Below are 24,692 nucleotides of genomic sequence, written 5' to 3' on the forward strand. Positions count from 1 at the left end.
CTTTGCAGGTGAGAAAAATTTGACTCAGCGTTAGTAACCTGCCCATTCTTTTCACTACAAAATGTGTGTGCGCACAAAAAGAAACTTGACACCTGGAAATCTCTTTCATAGAATTTTAAAACTAAATGCAAATAAAAAAGAAAAGACATAAAAGAAGAGTTTATATTCTATGTGGGGAAGAAATATTTACAAATGTCTATTTGTAAATATCTCTTAACGACTACCCCTCTTTGAAAAGGGAAACGTATCCTACAGAGTATGTGTACATACAAAGCACATGAAATAAAATTTACACTTACCATTGGTAGACAACAAAAACTGAGCAGCATTTTTCTGGGGTAACCACCTAATTTTGTTGATCTTTTCTTCTATTTCTAAACTTTTCAAGTAGTCAAACTCTGGTTCATGGCTCTGAAAGGTGCTGTAAACATTATATTCTCCTCTGCTATGAGACTGGATTTTGTTCTAAAATGGAAACAAAAATATTCGGACCACTGTTGAGAAAGATTTCAAAATAGTAAAATGTTATCAGTTCCAAAAGATCTTGCAGGTTCTGGTTAATTCATTACCTGTATCTCATATACAATTATGTTGTTTAAAAAAAATATTTAAAGGCTTTCAAGGAAAAGAAAAAAAAAAGGAAAAGCTAAATAAAGTATAATGATTTAGCCCAATTTACTAGGAAAAGTGACTCTGAATTATGGATCAATTTGATTATTAATTTACTATTATATTTTAAATAGTATTGACTCAAACTGATAAAAAACACCTGAGCATCCTTAATAAGGGTGCTCATCTAAAAAGTAAAGGTTAAATGAGAAAAGCTTGCCAGAAACAGCTGGCTGATGGCTCCTATCCTAAACAACGATAGTCCAATCAGGTACGACAGATTGCTTTCAAGAAGGTGAAGGCAAAGACAATTACTGTCTTTGGGCAAGGCCAAGTTCTTTAGCACACCATATCCTGCACCCAAATTCTGTAAACATTTACTGCATTAACATTTTACTGCACTTTGTTTATACATGGCTTTCATCTTTCTCCTCCCTTCCTCCTTTTCCCCTTTCTCTCCCTAATTACCCACCCCCCTCTCTTTCTGCCTTCTCTCTTTCTCCCTCACACCTGCTTTCTTGTTCTCACCCTTCTCTCTTCCCATTTCGTTTTTCTTGTTTCCTTCTCTCCCATCTGCCCTTTATATTATCTCTCTAAAAACAAAGTCATTCTCTATTCTCTTGTAGTACAATCCAGTTATCAAATATTCAGGTTTTTCCAATGGTCCCCATGTCTTTTTACAACAGAAAAGCCAGCATCAGACCTTACATTCAGTTGCCATATCTCTTTAGTTGGTAATAGTTTCTGGGTCTTAGTATTTTATGACGCTGACATTTTTTAGAAGCACCGAACAGTTTATTTTGCATTGTCCCTTTATTTGGGTTTGTCCGATGTCCCCATTATTAAATACAAGTTAGGCACTTTGGGGAGGAATATCACAAAAGGGATGTTGTATTTATCCCAGTGCATATTAGGAGGCAGGTGATGATGCTGATGTGACCTAGCACTGGTGATGTTAACTTTTCTTGTTTCAGGTAGTGTCTATGAGGTGTATCTACAGGAAAGTTAGTATTTTTTCTCTTTGTAATGAATAATTATCTTTAGGGAGACACTTTGACACACAGACTATTCTAAAACTTTCACTGACTAGTTCTACCATTCATCCATAATTCTTACTGAAACAATTATTGCTAGAGTAATTTAAAAAAAATGTTTCTTCTTGTTTCTATAATTAGCTGGCTTTTTATATTAAGGAAGAACTCCTTTCTCTCCTATTCAGTTTTTAATTTTATTGTGATCTCATGGGTACCTCCTTTCTATTTTGTCTTTTTATTTGGTATTTTTTATTATTTTGTTGTGTTTAATTTTGGCTTATAAGGTTTACAATATACATCTTTATCACAGCCTGACTAACCTACAGTATAACTTTTTTTTTTTTTTTTAATTGATTTCAGAGAGAGGAAGGGAGAGGGAGATAGAAACATTAATGATGATGCCCTGGTCGGTTTGGCTCAGTGGATAGTGTCGGCCTGCAGACTAAAGTGTCCCGGGTTTGATTCCAGTCAAGGGCACATGCCTGGGTTGTGGACTCGGTCACCAGTGGGGGGCATGCAGGAGGCAGCTGATCAATGATTCTCATCATTGATGTTTCTATCTCTCTCTCCCTCTCCCTTCCTCTCTGAAATCAATAAAAAATATATTTTAAAAAATGATGAGAGAATTGTTAATCGGTTGCCTCCTGCATGCCCCCTACTGGGGATCGAGCCCGAAACCTGGGCATGTGCCCTGGCCAGGAATTGAACCATGACTTCCTGGTTCATAGGTCGATGCTCAACCAATGAGCCACACTGGCAGTGCAGTACACTTTAATTTCCTTCCTCCCAGCGTTTGTTCTATAATTTACATACATTTTGCTTCTACATGTAACCCTATAATACATTGTTATTGTTTTTGCTGTAATAGACCATTCGTCTTAGAAAGAAAGAAAGGAAGGAAGGAAGGAAGGAAGGAAGGAAGGAAGGAAGGAAGGAAGGAAGAAAGGAAGAGAGAGAGAGAGAAAGAGAGACAGCTGACTGAGGCACACTTCCTTTCTCTGCCCACTTTAGAGTCAAGTCTCAATCAGTTATTTAATACTATAGGCTCGGTGCACAAATGGGGTCCCTCGGATGGCAGGTTTCAGCCCAATCCCCACAGGCCCGATCCAGACAGGAGGGAGCCTGATCCTGTGCATTGAACATCTGTCCCCTGGTGGTCAGTAGGCGTCATAACGACTGGTTGACCAGTCATTTGGTCGTTCAGTCACTTAGGCTTTTATACATATACTAGAGGCCCGGTGCACGAAATTCGTGCACTGGGGAGGGTGTCCCTCAGCCCAGCTTGCACCCTCTCTAATATGGGACCCCTCGGGGGATGTCCAACTGCAGGTTTAGGCCCGATCCCTGTGGAATCGGGCCTAAACCTGCAGTTGGACATCCCTCTCACACGGATCGCCCCAGGCACCCCCAGGGAGCGGCCACGCCCCCATGCCACGCCCCCTGGGGTGCCGATCGCCCCAGGCACCCCCGGGGAGCGGCGGCACGGGCGCGGCCACGCCCCCCCCGGGGTGCCGATCGCCCAGGCACCCCCGGGGAGCGGCAGCAGGGGCGCGGCCACGCCCCCCGGGGTGCCGATCACCCCAGGCACCCCCAGGGAGCGAGCATGGGCACGGCCACGCCCCCCCCCGGGGTGCCGATCGCCCCAGGCACCCCCGGGGAGCAGCGGCACGGGCGCGGCCACACCCCCCGGGGTGCCGATCGCCCCAGGCACCCCCGGGGAGCAGCGGCACGGGCGCGGCCACGCCCCCCCCGGGGTGCCGATCGCCCCAGGCACCCCCGGGGAGCGGCCACGCCCCCATGCCACGGCCCCCGGGGTGCCGATCACCCCAGGCACCCCCGGGGAGCAGCTACACGGGCGTGACCACGCCCCCCCGGGTGCCTATCACCCCAGGCACCCCCCGGGAGCGGGCACGGGCGCGGCCACGCCCCCCCGGGGTGCCGATCGCCCCAGGCACCCCCGGGGAGCGGCCACGCCCCCATGCCACGGCCCCCCGGGGTGCCGATCGCCCCAGGCACCCCCGGGGAGCGGCCACGCCCCCATGCCACGCCCCCCCGGGGTGCCGATCGCCCCAGGCACCCCCGGGGAGCGGCCACGCCCCCATGCCACGCCCCCCGGGGTGCCGATCACCCCAGGCACCCCCGGGGAGCAGCTACACGGGCGTGACCACGCCCCCCCGGGTGCCTATCACCCCAGGCACCCCCCGGGAGCGGGCACGGGCGCGGCCACGCCCCCCCCGGGGTGCCGATTGCCCCAGGCACCCCCCGGGAGCGGCCAGCCCCCATGCCACGGCCCCCCCGGGGTGCCCATCGCCCCAGGCACCCCCGGGAGCGGCCACGCCCCCATGCCACGCCCCCCGGGGTGCCGATCACCCCAGGCACCCCCGGGGAGTGGCCACGCCCCCATGCCACGCCCCCCCGGGGTGCCCATCGCCCCAGGCACCCCCGGGGAGCAGCTACACGGGCGTGACCACGCCCCCCCGGGTGCCTATCACCCCAGGCACCCCCCGGGAGCGGGCACGGGCGTGGCCACGCCCCCCCGGGGTGCCAATCGCCCCAGGCACCCCCGGGGAGCGGCAGCACGGGCGTGGCCACGCCCCCCCGGGGTGCCGATCACCCTAGGCACCCCCGGGGAGCAGCTGCACGGGCGTGGTCACGCCCCCGGGGTGCCGATCACCCCAGGCACCCCCGGGGAGCAGCTGCACGGGCGTGGCCACGCCCCCCCGGGTGCCTATCACCCCAGGCACCCCCGGGGAGCGGCAGCACGGGCGTGGCCACGCCCCCCCGGGGTGCCGATCGCCCCAGGCACCCCCGGGGAGCGGCAGCAGGGGCGCGGCCACGCCCCCCCGGGGTGCCGATCACCCCAGGCACCCCCGGGGAGCGGGCACGGGCGCGGCCACGCCCCCCCGGGGTGCCGATCACCCTAGGCACCCCCGGGGAGCAGCTGCACGGGCGTGGTCACGCCCCCAGGGGTGCCTATCACCCCAGGCACCCCCAGGGAGCGGTCACGGGCGCGGCCACGCCCCCCGGGGTGCCGATCACCCCAGGCACCCCAGGGGAGCAGCGGCTCGGGCGCGGCCACTGGGCACCGCCATCTTGATTTTATCAACCGTGGACAGGCCACCCGGAGTCCCGCCCTCAGCCTCCGCTGGCCCAATCATGGGCATAGCGGAGGTGCGGTCAATTTGCATGTTTCTCTATTATAAGGTAAGACTAGAAGCCCGGTGCACGAAATTCGTGCACGGCGGGGGGTTGTCCCTCAGCCCAGCCTATACCCTCTCCAATCTGGGATCCCTCTCACAATCCAGGACTGCTGGCTCCCAACTGCTTGCCTGCCTGCCTTCCTGATTGCCCCTAACCGCTTCTGCCTGCCAGCCTGAGCACCCCCTAACCACTCCGCTGCCAGCCTGGTTGATGCTTAACTGCTCCCCTGCCAGCCTGTTTGCCCCCAATTTCCCTCCTCTGCCAGCCTGGTCACCCCTAACTGCCCTCTCCTGCAGGGTTGATCACCTCCAACTGCCCTCCCTTGCAAGCCTAGTCCCTCCCAACTGCCCTCCCTTGCAGGCCGGGTGCCTCCCAACTGCCCTCTCCTGCTGGCCATCTTGCAGTGGCCATCTTGTGTCCACATGGGGGCAGGATCTTTGACCACATGGGGGCAGCTATATTGTGTGTTGCAGTGATGATCAATCTGTATATTACTCTTTTATTAGATAGGATAGAGGCCTGGTGCACGGGTGGGGGCCAGCTGGTTTGCCCTGAAGGGTGTCACAGATAAGGGTGGGGGTTCCCTTGGGGCGTGGGGTGGCCTGAGTGAGGGGCCTGTGGTGGTTTGCAGGCCGGCCACACCCCCTGGCTACCCAAGGGGAGGCCCTGGTATCTGGAATTAATTTTCCTTCTACAATTGAAACTTTGTAGCCTGGGGCGGAGCCAAGCCTGCTGCTCCCTCCGGGGTGGCAGCCATTTATGTGGCAGTTAATTCACCTTCTACAATTGAAACTTTGTAGCCTTAAGCGGGTGAGCCCGGCCAGGGTGTGCGGAAAGCTTTGCTTCCCCTGTTGCCGCCGGCAACCCTGGCTTGCTCTCTCAAGTTCCATTCTGCTGCCATTTGTTAGAATTTGTTTACCTTCTATAATTGAAACTTTGTAGCTTGAGTGGAGGCTTAGGCCTGCAACGGCTATGGAAAGCTTGGCTTCCTCTGTTACCTAGGAAACCTTGCTCTCTGTGGCTGTAGCCATCTTGGATTGGGGTTAATTTGCATACTCGCCCTGATTGGCTGGTGGGCGTGGCTTATGTAGCGGAGTGATGGTTAATTTGCATATTACCATTTTATTAGAGAGGATAGACTAGAGGCCTGGTGCACAAAATTCATGCGGTGTGTGTGTGTGTCCGTCCACTCAGTCTGGCTTGCACCCTCTCGAAATCCGGGACCCCTCAGGGGATGTCCGACTGCCGGTTTAGGCCCGATCCTGCGACATCCCTCTTGCAATCTGGGACCCCGGCTCCTAACTGCTCGCCTGCGTGGTTGCCCCTAACTGCTTGCCTGCCTGCCTGCCTGATTGCCCCTAACCGCCTCTGCCTGCCTGCCTGCCTTATCGCCCCCAACCACTCGCCTGCCTGCCTGATCGCCCCCAACCACTTGCCTGCCTGCCTGATTGCCCCTAACAGCCTCTGCCTTGGCCCCCGTACCCGGGCTGGCTTCATCCGGGCTGGCCGCAGGCACCTGGGACCCAGGACAGCTTTGCCCAGGACCCGGCTTTGTCAAGAAGAACGTCCAGAATGACGTCTGGTCTATCCAGTCTAATTAGCATATTACCCTTTTATTAGTATAGATGATATATTGTCCTTTTCCTTTCTCTTTCTCCTGCCTGTCTTTAGGTAATTTCACTGCACCATCTGACCCCACCTCCCATCCAAGGCTACAGTTATAGAGGTCTGATACTCATTAAGTCCACATTCAGAGTTATTCAGCAAACCTCACCCCACAGCCCCATCAACAACTGTTTACCATCCTGAAATTAGCCTTCTTATATTATGAGCCTAGAACACACCGGTAATTTATTTCATTTACTATCAGTGAGTGTGAACATAGTTTTAAGTTATTAGATAAAGAGACTACTTGTGAACTTCTTTAGTTAACACTAATACCTTAGCAAAAGTGAGAATTCTAACTGTTCAGAATTTTATCTTTTAACCTATCATCACATGATTCAAAATCTTTCCATAAAAAACATTCAAAGTCTAGTTCAAAAAAGAACCTATGGAAAAATCATTGAAAAGATACTGTTAGTCAGCAATTTTAAATAAAAGTGAATTATCAGATAAAATGTTTAACACTACTTGTTAATAAGAATAGCCCATTAGTTATTAAGTCTCCATACAAAAAGAAAACCTTATTTATCATCACACCTTGAAAACATATGTTTTGGGTTGTTTTTTCCAGTAGCTTGATTATCTGGCTTGATCCTTCATGGTTACAATTCTATCTGAACCCTTTGAAAGCAGTACCAATTGTTATTGAGTAGATTTGTCAATATTAGGAATGCAGAGCAGCCTGGCCAGATAGCTCAGTTGGTTAGAGTGTTGTTCTGATGCGCCAAGGTTGTACGTTTGATCCCCAGTCAGGGCACATCCAAGAAGCAACCAATACATGCAGACATGAGTGGAACAGCAAATTGATGTCTCTCTCTCTCCCTCTAAAATCAATAAATTAAACAAAATTTTTTTTAAAAGAATGCAGTGTGTATGAAAGGTGTAAAAATTTTAAAAAGAACCTTAATCTCATTACCATAACCTCATACCAAATTAGATAACCCAAATTCATTATATATGCATACACTAATACCACTTTAAAAGAAATTCCAGAAATCTCCCACCTCTAATTACTCACTCAGTCTCAAAAGGTTTGTCATTTACTCTCCAAGAAACTACAATAATAGCAATTCAATTTTTAATATGAATATTGTGCTTTATATTTAGCAAGAAACTAGTCTACGTACATTAGGTCCTTCCTAGAGCTACAGATTTAATGACACAGAATCTCTACCTTCCAGTAACTTACGTATGTGAAACTTTAGCCCAAAGCAGAAATTAAGGTCCATATAAAAATGGTAGGCAATATAAAGAGCCAAGGGCAAGCCCATAACCATCCTATATTTAAAAACTGGGTCTACACAGGTCAAGCTTTATTTGATGTAAGTGAAGAAAAGCACCAACTTACGAAAATATTTCCTAAAACAGAAAAAGAACATAATCCTAAAGAATCAGGAGTAACTACATGGATCTAAACAAAATCGTGGAGGTGTTTGGCAATTTCACTGGAGTGCAAGAAGCAGTTTCTTTGTAGCAGGGAAAAAAAACTATCACACAAGGAAAAAATTATGTTTAAAGGTTAAAACTTCTAAGGTGGGCTCATGTATTAACACCCACGCTCTCCTGACACTTTGCTAAAATTACAGTAAAAAGGATTTTTAAAGACAAATGGACAAGAAAAAAGACTAACAGCAGAGATGACAGCAGCAGTCATAAATGGAAGAGGCCATAAAACAGCTGCATGGATGGTAACTGACTTAGTGGACTACAGAGAGCTGGACCTATATCCAGCAGTAGGATCTCTCCTAAAACTTGGGAGGGGTGTTCACATTATGATGACCATGACATTGTTGTTCTCAGTATGAACTAAGTACAGTGAGCATAATCTCATGTCCTTAACACTGTGCCATTCGAACAAGAATGCATCAAAGTCAAAGAAGGCTTTTTTGTTTTTATTCTAAAAACTCTCCTACAACTAGAGACTTGTGACACATTCTAAAATGCCTCATTTTGGGGTTTTCTTGCACAGTTCTTTGCACCTCCCTTTTTTCTTAGCTTGGCATTGTAATCACTAAGAAGGGGTCTATTTTATTAACCACACAATCTATTTATGTGAAATTTTCTAGAATAAATATAGAAGTGTTTTATCCCTAACATGTGATAGTGTCTGGCATATAACAGACATTCAATAAAGATTTTATACATGCACAAAAATTATAGCAAAAAGAATGAATAAATGGTGGTGCTGGTATGGTAAAGAGAGGTTGGAGTTAACCTGGTAAATGGAGTATGGTGCAGAAATGAGAAGGAATGGGTTAGATGCACACATAGCAAGACAGGAGGATCTTGAAAACACAGTTCTTATTGGAAAAAAGTAGGGCACAATGAGATGAGGCACAGGCTCCTTCACGTACATTAGAAACAGTACACAAAAACAAAATTACACATTTCAACACAGATGCAAAAAGAATCCATAAATATATAAAGAAATACTATGTCACTTTAAAAGCAAAGTAATGAAGACAGTGTGGTACTCACACATGGATTGACAAATATACCAATGGAACAGAAAACCCAGAAACAGGCCTGAATTATGGTAAAGGTGGCATTGTTGAGCCAGGATGGTCATGTCACTGAACGATTTTCAGTGAACTGGCTATTCATATGTAACAAAATAAATCTTGACCCTTACTATCTCAAACTATTCATGTAAACTGGTGCTAGGTAAATCAAATACAAATGTGAAATGTTCAATAATTGAGTTTTAGGACTCTGTCAAAGACCGCTTTCTGCAGTGATGACAATAGCCTCTATCTGTGCTGTCTAAAATGATAGCCACTAGCCACATGTGGTTGCTTGAGCACCTAAAAGGTGGCTACTGTGACTAAGAAAGTAAACTTTAATTTTAATTTATTAAAATTTAAATAGCTAGTGGAGCTAGTGACTACTAGAAAAGCACAGCTCTAAAAGATAATGGGATATACACTGAGTGGCCAGATTAGACCTGAGGGGTAGAGAATATTTCCTATACAGGACAGGAACCTACGGAAAGCACTGATATATTAGATTGTATTAATACTAATAACCTCGATTTGTCAAATTATATACCATTCAGAAAAATGAAAGGCCAAGTCATAAAATGGAAGGTACTTCAAATAAATATAACTGACAAAGAGTTCATATTCAAAACTCTGAAAAAAAGTACAAATTAAAACCACAATAAGATGCACTTATAACCTCCAAAATGTTTGAAATTTTAAAATAAGTGACAATATAAAACATTGGCAAAGATGTGAAACAGCTGGAAATTTCACATATTGTGCATGAGAATAAAATGGACAGAACCACTTTTTACTGTGCTGTCTCCTAAAAATGAATACCTACCCCATGACACAGTAATTTCATGCATGTCTATGTACACCAAAAAACACATCATCAAGAATGTTCACAGCAGCTTCTTAACAGTCATAAATGAAACAACCAAATTGTTTGCATCTACAACACAATGGATAAATTGTGGTATAGTAATAATACAAAAGAACATTTCTAGCAATGAAAGTGAGCAACTTATGTCTACACAAACATAATACTGATCAAAAGGGCCAGACACAAAATACTATATGATTCCAAATTTATAAGAGGCTCTAAATCTTTAGGCCAAATTAAGTGTCAGAAGATAGGCTTAAAGGAGAGGAAGGAGAAATTATGGACTGAGAAGAGAAATGAGAAGGATTTTGTTATAGGGTAGTAATAAGCTAGGAAAATTTCAGGGCAGGAGGAATAGGAAACTGAGACATGAAAATAAAATAAAGCCAAAAAGCTTTGCAGGGGCTTTTAGCGGGGTCTTATCTTGAGATCAAAGGGTTAAAACCCCCCTTTCTCATAAAAGAATGCAGGAGAAGAGCAGGAAAGGGGGAGAGGAGAAGGAATCCTAATTCAACTTTCCACTAACTAGAGACGACTTAGTGCAAATCATCCTGAAGTTGTTAAAGCAGCAGGGGGGTGAGAGGGAAAGAGTGCAGTGTATCTCATCCCACTGTTTAACCCAGCCGTCCTCAAACTACGGCCTGCGGGCCACATGCGGGTGTTTTTGCCGTTTTGTTTTTTTACTTCAAAATAAGATATGTGCAGTGTGCATAGAAATTTGTTCATAGTTTTTTTTTAACTATAGTCCGGCCTTCCAACGGTCTGAGGGACAGTGAACTGGCCCCCCGTTTAAAAAGTTTGAGGACCCCTGGTTTAACCAGTAAAGCCAGCAGCAGTCTTGTGTTTGGCAAGATGAAGTTACCAGGTGCTTCTCATAAAGTCTGGGAAAGCCAGAATTCAAGTTCTTTTCTCACTGCTAATAAAGGAATAAAACTGATTTTTTTTTTCCTGTGTGATTTATATAATTTCAGGCTTATTACTTAGAGCAGTTAAGATTTTTTTACATGTTAAACAATATCCAGTATTGTGGGTATTCATCCCAATTTATACAGTATTAATTTTTACCCACTTGACTAGGTGTGTGATATTAGAAAGGTTATCTAAGTCTCAATTCATTTATAAGTTTGTAGTAAACAGAGACATAAGATATTAAGTGAAGACTTAGGGATTGCAACCATCATTTTCCTGTGAAGATTAAGATTTAGGGGCCTTGGCAGATAAACTGTTGTTGCTATACCCAGGTTAAGAATGGGAAAGCTATGGGGGCAGAAAATCAGGACATGTGGTTTCTAGAGAAAGGGTTTACCTCTTTTGTTAACTGTAAAGACTTCAGATAAGTTCATCTGTTGTCTGGTCCCCCAGTTTCTTTATAGGTAAATAGAGATTGCATTACCAGGGGTTGTAGATTCGGGGCCCAAAGACTCTGCAAACTCCCAGGGATTTTGTGAACTTGGATGCAGTGGAAATTAACCCATTTATTTTCACTAACCTCTAGCTGAAATTCAGCACTTCTTCCAATTATGGATGGAAGCAACAAACCACAGTATGAGCAACACCTGTGACTTTGTCACTATAGAAATGACGTTTTAAAAATCACATTCCAGCATAAAAAACACATTACTCAATGTTTTTATAATGCATTGGAGAACATATTTCAATGATTTCCTTCATAATCCTATGTATTTCATGCAATTAAAACATTCTGAGAAGTCCACAGAATTTACAAGGTCACTGAAGGGAATCAATGGCACAAAAAAGGTTAAGAACCCATGCACAATCCTATAAATGTTATCTCTTAATTTCTATGAATGTACCAGATACATATAAATTCAAAACAGACCAAAAAATAATAACTTTTATTATTATTTAGAATGCCACAGTATTATCCCCCCCACTTTTTTTTTTTGTTGTTGTTAATCCTCACACGAGAATTTTTTCCATTGATTTTTAGGGAAAGTGGAAGAGAAAGTTAAAGACAGAGAGAAACATCGATGTGAGAGAAACACACATTGACTGGTTGCCTCCTGCACGAGCCCTGACCAGGGACTGGGCGGGGAGAAGCCTGCAACCAAGGTACGTGCCCATAACAGGAATCAAACTCAGGACCCTTTGGTCCACAGGAGGACTCTCTATCCACCGAGTCAAACCAGCTAGAGCAATATCCCATTTCCTGATCCAGGGGAAAGTTACACAAGCATTTGTTTTGTGAAAATTCATGGAACTGTATACCTATGATTCTGTGCATTTTTCTATATGAGTGATCTATCTTGGGAAAAATCCTTAAAAGTATTTTTAGATTATATAAACTTGAAACTGTATTTTGGAGCTTTTATCATTATCCTGGTATTGGAATACAGACCATTTTAATTTTATATATTTTATCAGATGAAATCCCTAAAGGAGTTTTAAAAAAAGTAAAAGTGTTGGGAATCTTGAGGCTCCAGAAATTCTGATTTAGTGGTTTTGAGGTGCAGTCTAGGAATCTACATTTTAAATACATGCCCCAGGTGATACTGACATTTTTATACTCTGAAAAGGACAGCAGATTAGAGTGTGAATGAAAAGAACAGATAAGGCCTGGTAGCTAAGAAAAGAACCTTATTTTACAGATATTTTGGTTTGGAAGAAACCATGGTGATATTTTCTTGAACTTCGTGTATTCTTTCTTCCTGACAGGCATCCAACTCTTATGTATTTATTTCCATACACAAAATAAACTAATCTCTTCTTTACACACGAATCCCTAAATATCAAGACTCTTCATAGTTTCTTCTGGCTATACCTCGATCCCTTCAACCATTCCCCCCTGACATGTCTCAATTTGCTATTCTGATTGCATACAGTAAGTACCATGTTATGTGAATGATGCTACATCACCCTAAACCAGGTATTCTCTTTCACTTAAATAAATATCAAATTAAATCAAGTGGTATTGAATTCTGGACCCTTACTGACCATGTGGTGTGGTGTGATGCCTCATGGAAATAATTTTACCCTTGTGCTTCAACTTCCCTACATGCCCTGCTTCTATCACAAAGATTCTGTTGAACAAAAACTACTCAAACATATTAGTTATGAAAATACTATTAAATGACACAGTATCACTAGGCTGAAATATATTTAAATTGAATCAAGACCCTCTAATGATTACTGGGATTCTCTCATTGGGGAATACAGGCAGCAAGAGATACCCTATGGAATTATAGGAAGGGACCTGCAATGTCTGAAGGGTAAAAGGAGTGAGACAGAAAAGTGGGTTAAAGATGTGATGTGCCAGGTTCACTGATGCTACTGTATGACCTTCTCTTAAATAACTGAGGACAACAAAAAGAGTGAACAATAAATGGTCTCCAGTCAAGTGAAGTTTTGCAAGGAACCCTGCCAAACTTGAAGCTGAAGGAGAGAGGATAAAGCCACAATAGTGCAAATGCCATTGTGTTTAGCAAACAGCACTAGCACCATCATCATAGACTAAGATGTACTCACTGGACAGGTACTAGTGTGTACCCTGGAATGTACTGTCACAGCTGCGGATGTCAGAAGAAGCTGAACTGAAATTTAGAGAACCAAATTCTAATTCCAGAGCTTGTATTATAAACTTTCCCTGGGATTTATCTAAAAAGTAGGAACAGACCATCTCTAAGTTCTCCTCTTTTCAAAATGCAACACTATTTTACACACACACACACACACACACACACACACGAATTCATAAAATCTTACCTAATAATAGAGAAACATGTAAATTGACCGTACCTGCAGTACACCTACAGCCAGAGTATGCAAATTAACCCAACAAAGATGGTGGTTAATTTGCATATATACCGGGGTCCCGGGAACCTCCTCGGCACCCAGGTCACTCCCAGCCAGCCATCGGAGGGGCGGGGAGGAGGGGGGGAGGGAGGAGGGGTCCCCCTTCCCAAGCTTAAAGCCTGGGGCAGTGGAAGCTTTAGGCTTGGTAAGGGGCCGAGTCTGCGATTGGAGGTGCCAGGGGTCCCCCTTCCCAAGCCTAAAGCCTGGGGGGAGGCTTTAGGCTTGGGTAAGGGCTGAGCCTGGGATCAGAGGGAAGGGGAAAAAAAATCAATGGAAACATATCCTCAGGTGAGGATAAAAAGAAAAATAAAGAAAGAAATGTCATATTCTATGAAAGACACATCTTGAAAATGCCTAAAGAAAGTTGTCATTTTTTCATGGTGAAGGGACTGGAGTCCGTGTTGATGAAAATATCTTGGCGGCTGCAGCAGCAGGGTGATGGGGCTGGTGCCTTTCCTAATCACCCCGGTCGCCTTCTGCAAAGCGAGGCCAGACTGCAGCTTAGGTCTGCTCCCAACGTGGAGCAGGCCTAAGCCATCAGTAGGACATCCCCTGAGGGCTCCCAGTATGTGAGAGGGGGGCAGGCTGAGCTGAGGGACCCCGCCCCAGTGCACAAATTTTGTGCACCGGGCCCCTAGTATAACATAAATATGTTAGGTACTGAAATAAAGGTGCCTCCAGAGGTGTAAGGTACACATATCTATACTCAATGATGTGGCGTTGATTTTGCTGAAGACAATACTATTATTAGAAACTCCAGTATATGAGAGGGCTTAAAAATGTAGAAAATAAATTAGGTAAAATGCACCAAATTAATACTAATAAGATCAAGTTCCAGGGGTGGGGAATTCAATTATCATCATCATCATTATTTAATCACTTAAAAAAATACAATGATATTTACGCTAAGTAATTCTCAAAAGACACACTACTAATTCAAGATTCTAGATAATGAATCTTATCTTGAATTCTTAAATGCAGTTAAGGATGCTAGATACATGAAAAAGGAAGTTCCTTTTTCCTACCAGTGTCCCTTTAAAAATGTCAGTCACTTTGCTAATGCCTTCTTATATATTTTAAATATAAATATGAGTTCTTTAGAATCTTCAGTGAAACTTCAGGAAAGAATCACAGGAAATGTTGGCCTTATTATCTGATACAAGTAAAATGTGTAGCAGTTTCAGTAACTCCATGTTAGATCTTTAAATCCAATTCAATGTATTACTGACAGCCTTTAGGAAAAATATTGAGCATTGCTTTAACTACATTTACTGAATCCCTATTAAAGTAAACCTCCTCCATTAAATGAGTCATTTTTTTCACATTTAATTTTTACTTTAATAACAAACCACCTTCTATTGGTGAAAATGACCTCTTTCTCAAGCAAAATATTTCTAAATTAGTTTTTAATTAACAACTTAGATTTTAAAGTAACATAAAGCCCTCATTAAAAATGTAGACTCTCTCAGAAACCCTCAATGTAAGCAAGATGGAACTGTTTAAGAAGCAAAATTAATTTTAAATGTTTTTCTCAAAACACCTTTCTTAAAAAAAAAAGTATAGAAAAGCCACTGAATTTCAGTAAAAAATTAAATTAAATTAAAAGGCAGAGAATGCCTACGGGAAAGGCAGCTGTAAATTCTGAACAGCAAAATTAACATTCATATTTTTGTTCTCAAAGAGCACTGAAAAGATGACACATCAGAAATTCTGGGTTCTATTTGTTAGTTCTGCCACTAAGTGATCAAGTGACCTCTTAATATCTTGACTCTCATTTGTAAACACACTGAAATTGTAATAATCTGTAAGGTTGCATTTCAACCAAGTATTTCAAGATTCTTATGGTCTAGTTTTTAGCTGCTTGAAAATAGGAACAGAAAACTGATTTTGCATCCCCATTCCCACAAGAATATTCTCTGTCAAGAAAACCTTGAGTCTTATTTTCTTCCAACCAAAAATAATAAATAAAAGGAGACATATTTAGTGTATGTGCATCTTCTAATCAGACACTATTAATCATTTCTTTTAAAATTAAATTACCTACCTCACTGGGGTGTTGTGAGGATTAATTCATTAGTATTTGTAAAGCACTTTGAGATCCTCAGGTCAAAGGCGCTATAGAAGTGCAAAGTAGTAGTATTATTACTAGATTCTTTGCTTATTTAAGGAATTTCACAATCCTTTAAAACCTAACTCTGTGTTATAATTTAGACATCTATTTGTAAAATCTTGTACATAATCCACATTATTCTTAACTATTTTTAAATATATTATAGGTAGAGAAGGTCAGGATGTATAAATAATAGTTTTAAAGGTTTAACTTTGATCTACAAATGGAGGGAGAGAGTAAGGAAGATCTAGTGTGACAAATTTTGTTTAGGTAAAATTTTAGTGAGAAATCTTGTCAATCAGATTTAGAAGTGTGCCTAACTTTTGTACCCACAACAAAAACAAAAACTCCACTTTAATTGCGGATTCTACAATGAGAAATTCCTTTCTTCAAAGAGAAAAGAAAAACAATTTTCAAATCAATTCCATTTTAAAAGGGGTACTGAGCTTATATACATGCAACTGTCATGTAAACCTTTATATTTATATCAGAATAACAGTATCAATATGGACTGACATAAAGATAATTGAGCGACCTTTTCTTTAAGATGGCCTCCCACCCCCAACTACACAAAGCAAACTAAGCAGTAAGAGGAGGTCAAAGCAATTTTGCTTTATGGAGTTTTAAGAGAAAAATAAAGAGAGCCAAAGCTTCAAAACCAGTTAATATCTTGGATCACTCCACCACTCCCCACCCCTCTCTCCCAACAAATCTTTTTACAATTAAAGCATTGTTTAAAAGTTAAAGCAACAACACACACATGTACACACACAAAGCTAAGAGAAACAGTATACATTGGATAATCTCATTAAACAGACATTTCTTTTAAAAACTGCCAATATCCTCTGATGAAATTCTCTAGTGCAACAGAAGCTCCAGTCCCAAGAGCAAACTGAAATTTATGTTATAACTTTAAAACACTTACCTCCTGCTCCTGTTGAAAGATGACAACTCTACCACCTTTATCTCCTGTTGCTAGTAATTCTCCAGAATGATTAAATTCTACTGTAGAAATTATATCTGCTGTATAATTGAAACAAACAAAAATAGGCATTAGTTTTTCTCTCCCAACTCCCTAGAGTTTTAGAACTTTGCATGCTTTCCCTAACATATTCCAAGTCTATACATACAACCTGCCATCAGAAATAAAGTAAATCTAAAGTTCTTTCATAAATATTTTGGTTCATCAAAAAAAATTCTCCCCAGAATAAACCAATGTGACCCACTATTTTAACAAACAGGAACACAACAAGTAATAAATATTAGTGGTTTATTAATATTTCATTAAATTAACGAGTGTAATGAAATCAACAACTTGTGAAACATTCTATGATAGCACCATTAAACATTAATATTCATCTTGCTAATTTTCTTTCTTATATATTTTTGATAAACTCTTTTATGCAAACCCAAAGATGGACTCTAAAATTAAGGCAGATATCATTAAAATGGGGAACATATTTAAATGTAAAAATAATTTCAGATGAAATTTTAAGTCACAAATTCATAAACTCAAATTATGGCCTCTCAAACAAAAATCTGCAAACAACACACTTATATCAGATATGCTTTGTGCTATGCACCTTCAGTATGCACAGCTCTTCCTGTAGCTCCCAAACACTGCAGAGGCACTAGAATCAGTCACATTGCACCCAAAGTTGGTGCTAACTTCACAGTCAAGTTCAAATAAAATTATCAGGGTTTTTTTCCTTGCTTTTTGACACCAGAGCCATTTTCCTAAGGAAAAAAATCCAAGTTACAGAATTGGGCGTTAAGATAAAGCAATACACTGTACCATTTACCACTGTTACTAACAAGTTCTATAAAGCATTATGCCTCATTAGGAAAGACTCCATCATATGCATTTTAAACAAATAAGTCAACTTTTTCTCCAAGAAAGGGGTTATTTTCTGGTCTACATTAGCTCACTCTAAGAATTTAACAGCCCTAGCCTGTTTGGCTCAGTGGACAGAGCACGAGCCTGTGAACTGAAGAGTCCCAGGTTCCATTACAGTCAAAGGCATGCTGGATCCTGGCCCTGGGTCGATGCTCATGCGGAAGGCAACCAATCTATGTGTGTTTTTCTCCTCCTGCCTTTCACTCTCTCTAAAAAATCAATGGGAAAATAACCTCAGGTGAGGATTAACAAAAAAAGAATTTAACAATGTAACTTTATAAAGAACACTATGTCCCTAAAAATGTACTGACCAATATATCTTATCAATAATCTGTCCAGCACTGCATTTTACAATTTTCTTTTTTTTTTAGTGATTTTTCCAAGCCCAGCTTGATTTTTGAAAGCTTTCTTTGCTTTTTCCATTGGCTAGGTCCAAGGCATTTTACCTTCCTGAAACTCTGAGAACCTAATGAAAGTTACACATGCTCTCCCAAGAAATTGTACAAATTTAAATGCACACAAAAATATGCATACTATTTCATAGGGTCTGGACAGCATCTCACTTCCAGGTTAAAAATGTTAGCCCAGACAGCCCACCAGAGTCAGAGGTATTAGGAGTAAAGAATATTTACTGTTTACACTGCATACATATGTAACACCAAGGTGTAAAACAATGTACTGGACTACTCTGTAAAGCCAAATATCAGTTAGTACTTAAAAGTTGATCTAGTAGGTGCTCTGTACTGTACTGACTTATATACGAATATAACAAAGCATTACATGCATACCTAGTTCCTACACTTAAAGCACAATAGAGTACAGCTGGAGAGAGAAAATAAGTAGGAATTAATAATATTAGGAGGTTAGGTTCTAAAATCAAGGAATGAGGTAAATATCATACATGGTAAAAAAGATCTTCAAATTCAAATTCCTCAGACACCAGCACTTAGGAGTATTCTTTCCCTTCTAAGTCCAAGTAGGCTAATTTCTTTACAACATTGGTGTTTCTTTGGCTAACTCATCAAATAAAGGAGCTAATCTGAACATAAAACTACGCTTTGAAAGTTTTTCTGAGTTGTAAAATGTCAAGATCTCAGAAGGCCTCACTTGGAATCCTATCTAATAAAGAGGGAATATGCTAATTAATTGATCCTCATGCAGTCGCAAAGATGGCGGTGCCCACAGCCAATAAGGAAATATGCTAATTGACTGCCCCACCCTCAAAGATGGCGGCACCCACAGCCAATAAGGAGAGAATATGCTAATTGACTGCCATGCCCTCAAAGATGGCTTTGCCTAGTCCCCTCAGCCCCACCGTGGTGGCAGGCATGTAGCAAGGCGGGCCCGGCTGCTCCACGCACCTACCTCCAGAGTCCTCCTAGTCCCCTCAGCCCCACAGGTGCCCAGGGCTGGCCCGAGGCACAGGCAAGCCTCAGATGGCAGCTTCCCAGCCGCCCAAGGCTCAGGGAACCAGGAACGGCTGAGATTTGCGCTGCTGGCAGTGGCAGCAGCAGAGGTGTGATATGGCATCACCTTCCCCTGATCGCCGGGTTGCCTCCGCCCCTGAGGGCTCCTGGACTGTGAGAGGGGGCAGGCCGGGCTGAGGGACGCCCCCCTCTAGTGCATGAATTTTCATGCACCGGGCCTCTAGTAAGACATATAAAAAGGATGAAAGGGAGAACAAAATCAAATAGTATTTATCCTACATAATAAAAGGTTAATATGCAAATGACCAAATGGTGGAATGACTGGTCACTATGATGTGCGCTGACCACCAGGGGGCAGACACTCAACGCAGGAGCTGCCCCCTGGTGGTCAGTGTGCTCCCACAGCGGGAGCGCTGCTCAGCCAGAAGCCGGGCTCATGGCTGGCGATCACAGCGGCAGTGGTGGGAGCCTCTCCCACCGCCGTGGCAATGCTAAGAATGTCCAACTGACGGCTTAGGCCCACTAAGCTGTCAGTTGGACATCCCCCCAGGGTTCCCGGACTGCGAGAGGGCGCAGGCCAGGCTGAGGGATGCCCCCAAGTGCACAAGTTTCGTGCACGGGCCTCTAGTAGTTCATAAAAAATATCCAGGAATGAATTGCAGAGACCACTGTGAAACTGAGCTTTGAACTGTATGTGCTACTGCATACTGGTGTGCTAAATTTGCCTGGATTCTGCAGAGCACCGAAACCTGTGATCTCCAGCTATGCGCTACCTGTTTATCGCAGTGTGCCATACTAACAGTTACTGTTTTCAAGGTGTGCCATGATGTGCAAAACGTAAGGAAGCATGACTCTAAAACTTGTGCTCCCACATTATGGCACACCCAGACAAGGTTAAGGTGTTGAAAACAGCAATAAACCTATTTCTAGAAAATATTCTTCTAGTGCTCTGATTCCTATATTATTAAAAACATTTCGAGAGAGAAATCAAGATGGCGGCATAGGTAAACACCTAACCTGCAGCCTCGCACAACAATTTCAAAAATACAACTAAAAGTCAAAACAGACATCATCCAGAACCACAGGAAAGCTGGCTGACTGAAACGCCCACAACTAGAAGGAAAGAGAAAACCTCAAGGAAAATCAGAGGAGCCGTAAAAGCCTGAGGGACAAAGACACGGGCCAAGACACGGGCGCGTGCCCGTGTGGGGAGGACAGGGCGGCTGAGTGCCTGGCCGGCGTTCTCTAGCGGGAAGGAGACAAAAGCTCCGGACTGCGCTGAACCCCAGCTCCGACTACACTGAACCCCAGTTCCGGGCGAGACCCTGGGGACCCAGGCTCATACTGGGGGAATCTGGGCTGTAAGGCGGAAACTCAGGGGAGCGGCAAAAGGCAGAGCACCGGAGGCGCGCATGTGAATGTGCGCAGAGGATGGTCTGTTGACTGTGCTGCTGAATTGCCTTAGCGGGAAGGAGACAAAAGCTCCGGACTGCGCTGAGCCCCAGTTCCGACTTCACTGAACTCCAGTTCTGGGCGAGAATCTGGGAATCCAGATTCATTGCGGGAGAGACTAGACTGTTTGACAGCGGGTGAAACTCCAGGGCGCCTTTCTCTCAGAGGTGTTTGCAGGGAGTACAGAGGGACACTGAGAGACACTGAGACCCAGGAACCTCATAGGGCAGGGCTGACGGGAAGCCAAGGCTGTAGACTCTACCCTGAAACTCCACCCCATCCAAGCTGAGCACAGAGGCTGTTACAATTTTGCAAGTCTAGTTGAATAAGGCTGTCTCCCAGCGTAGACACAGCTGATCTTCACAGCCAATTGGCCTGGAGGTCAAATCCTCCCAGTGTACCAACAGCAATCAAGGCCTAACAACACCAAGACTTGCACTCAGCCCACAAAGGGGGGTACCAAGAGCGACCACCTAGGGCGATTGGGGAAGCTGAGCTACCGGCCCCTATAGGTCACTGACCACACAAAGCCACTCCATCAACACAGGGAGGCAGCCAAAATGTGGAGACACCGAAGCAGGTCACGAATAGAAGAGATGGAGGAAAGTAAACTAATGGACGACACAGTGTTCAGAACCACATTTATGAGGTTACTCAAGAATCTTCTAAAAACCGCTGAGAAACTTGAAGAGACCTTCAAGGATCTTAATGAGAAAACCAAAAAAAATGGAAAAGGACCAGTCAGAAATTATGCATACACTGTCTGAAATAAAGAATATACAGAAACTCAACTGTAGATCACCATACCGCAAGAGTCAAACCAAAGATCTGGAACATGAGGAAGCAAAAAACACCCAACCAGAGAGGCGGAAAGTAAGAAGAATCCAGAAGTGTGAGGATAGCGTAAGGAGCCCCTGGGATGGCTTTAAGCGTACCAACATCTGAATTTTTGGGGTGCCAGAAGAAGAGAGAGAGCAAGATACTGAAAACCTATCTGAAGAAATAATGACAGAAAACTTCCCCCACCTGGTGAAAAGAAATAGACTTACAAGTCCAGGAAGCGCACTGAACCCCAAACAAGAGGAATCCAAAGAGGACCACACCAAGACACATCATAATTAAAATGCCAAGGGCAAAAGACAAAGAGAGAATCTTAAAAGCAGCAAGAGAAAAACAGTTAGTTACCTACAAGGGAGTACCCATACGACTGTCAGCTGATTTCTCAACAGAAACTATGCAGGCCAGACAGGAGTGGCAAGAAATATTCAAAGTGATGAATAGCAAGAACCTGCAACCAAGATTACTCTACCCAGCAAAGCTATCATTCAGAATTGAAGGCCAGACGAAGAGCTTCACAGATAAGAAAAAGTTAAAGGAGTTCACCACCACCAAACCAGGATTACATGAAATGCTGAAGGGTATTCTTTAAGAAGAGGAAGAAGAAAAAAAAGGTAAAGGTAAAAATTATGAACAACAAAAACATACCTACCAACAAGTGAATCTAAAAATCAAGTGAATAAAAGAATCTGAAGAACAGAATGGACTGGTGAATATAATAGAATCAGGGACATAGAAAGGGAGGCGACAGACAATTCTCAGGGGGAAGGGGGTCTGAGGGGTGCAGGAAGAGATTGGACAAAAATCTTACACCTATGGATGAAGACAGTGGCGGGGGGGGGGGGGTAAGGGTATGGGGTGGGGAATCAGGTGGAGGGGAGCTATGGGGGTGGGGGTGCGGGATAAAGAGGAACACCTGTAATAATCATCTGAACAATAAAGATTTATAAAATAAATAAATAAATAAATAATAAAATAAAAACATTTCGAGTAATGATTGCAGAAAGTCTGCAACAGTGCTGTTCAACAGAACTTTCTGTTACAATGGAAGATCCTGAATCTGCACTGTAATTACTAGCCACATGTGGCTCCTGAATGTTTTAGTCAAATTGTATCTAGAGCACATACCCAGTGGGGAGTGTGCAGGAGGCAGCTGATCAATGTTTCTCTCTCATCGATGTTTCTACCTCTCTATCCCTCTCCCTTCCTCTCTGTAAAAAAACCAATAAAAATATATTTTTAAAAAAAGTAATTGTTCACCTGAAATGTTTTAGACCTAGGCGACATGCCCTTGACTGGAATCGAACCTGGGACCCTTGAGTCCGCAGGCTGATGCTCTATCCACTGAGCCAAACCAGTTAGGGCTGAACAATTACTTTTATTGAAAAGCCCAAAATGCTAAAAGTAGGAGAATTTTGTACCTTTCAGCAATGCACTCTGGGTAAAATCACACACACACACACACACACACACACACACACACACACTCACTCACTCTATTGCCCTGAGGAGAAGCAGGCCGAAATATAAATGTATTTCATGAAAATTTAGAATCCTGTATACTAGAGTTTTACAACAAACTACTAATGAAAATTACAAGTACTGAAAAACATTTTACTCTTGAAATTAAAGTAACTATAATATACTTTTAAAAGGCAAAGACATCAACCTCTCTGTTAAAGCCATAATACCAAACTTGAGGCATGGTCCAGTATAACACAACAACTGGGTCATGTTCTCACACACATCTTAGAGATTACTTTTTTTTAAAATATATTTTTATTGATTTCAGAGAGGAAGGGAGAGAGAGGGAGACTGAAACATCAATGATGAGAGAGAATCATTGATTGGCTACCTCCTGCACCCCTCAACACTGGGAATTGAGCCTGCAACCCAAGAATGTGCCCTTGACCGGAATCGAACCCAGGACCCTTCAGTCTGCAGGCCGACACTCTATCCACTGAGCCAAACCAGCCAGGGCTTAGAGGCTACTTTTATATTTCCTAAATATTCAATGTTTAAAATGTGTTCAACAACAAATAGCAACAACAACAACAAAAAAAAACAAACCTGATTCTTTGTCTCAATATGACTAGGCTTTAAAACTAAATAACATAGAAGAAAACTTTAAAGGTTGAAACTCATAAAATACTATAAACATTACTGCAGCAAATAACTCTAAAAATTCAGACATTACCTGTCTTGTGTGACACAAGACAGCATGAATCTTAATTTAATTATGAGGTTCACATAAATTCTATGATTAACCATTCTTACTTAAAATTCTGCATTCTGATTATTATCTCTAAAGGGGCTGCTCTGGCCCTGGCCTGTGTTGTTGAGTAGTTAAAGCGCCGGCCCACACACAGAAGGGTCACAGGCTCCGATTCCTGGCCCCAGTCAGGGTGCATGCAGGAGGCAACCAATCAATGTGTCTCTCAAAAAAATCAACAGGAAAAATATCCTCAGGTAAGGATTAACAACAAAAAGCCTGCTCTGGTGATAAAAGAGCAAGTGTCTACAAAGACCTGCTACAAGAGCAATTACCAGTGTGGTATACTGAATATTATCTTTTTATAATTAATATTTGATTTCCACAAAACTCTACCAGGTAATTAGTTTCCTCTCCTTTTAGTTCCATTTCAGTAAAAACAAAGATTAACAAAGAACACTAAAACTAACTGTACAAAGGTATACATGAAAGAACCCGATAAAAATGTGCAGTAACTTAGCACTTCCTCTTTTAAAAGACTGAAGTGAAAGAAACAACTAAAAATTAAAAATCTATAATTGGCCTTCTGCTTCCTGCCATTAGGGAATAAGACAATCTGGATTCATCCTCTTACTGTGAACGACTAGAAAACAAAATACTATATGAACGAACCGTTTTCAAACAATGGGCAACATGGAGTATAAGGGCTATGAACCCTTGGAGAAGAGAAAGAAAGTGAGCACTGTGTTTGCCCCAGCGACTGCCTGGACAGTGTAAGAGTCGGGAAGAATCCAAGCACCAAGTAGCAATCTCAATGACTTGTGGAGACAGAAGCAGGGGGTTAGGAAAAGCCAAAACGGCTAGAATGTGTAGAAGGAATATAGAGAGAAAGCTCAAGGGATTTAAACAGGGTTCACTTAAGTATCTTTGGTTGAGAGATCTGAGGATATATGGTTGACACTCCACCAAGCCTAGAAAAGAACACCAGAAAGCTTATGAGGGCTCAGAATAGTTGAGGGTCCCATACCAGCCGGAATCGAGAAACCTCATTTAATGAGGCATCAGGTAC

The 24,692-nt window shown here is 43.1% G+C and overlaps 1 protein-coding gene across 2 annotated transcripts in view; it reads right to left on the reverse strand.

The window, feature by feature from the left end:
- Positions 1–24,692, reverse strand: part of PPP2R2A (protein phosphatase 2 regulatory subunit Balpha) — a 105,742-nt gene that overhangs the window by 26,184 nt on the left and 54,866 nt on the right. For both annotated transcript variants that reach the window (XM_079770421.1, XM_079770422.1), the window contains exons 3-4: positions 16,724–16,821; positions 300–465 (exon numbers count right to left, since the gene is read on the reverse strand). In XM_079770421.1, the coding sequence (XP_079626547.1) occupies positions 300–465; positions 16,724–16,821 (264 nt within the window). The remainder of the gene's footprint in view (positions 1–299; positions 466–16,723; positions 16,822–24,692) is intronic.

This window comes from Cnephaeus nilssonii (assembly GCF_951640355.1).
Source record: "Cnephaeus nilssonii genome assembly, chromosome: 5".
Classification (NCBI taxonomy): Eukaryota; Metazoa; Chordata; class Mammalia; order Chiroptera; family Vespertilionidae; genus Cnephaeus; species Cnephaeus nilssonii.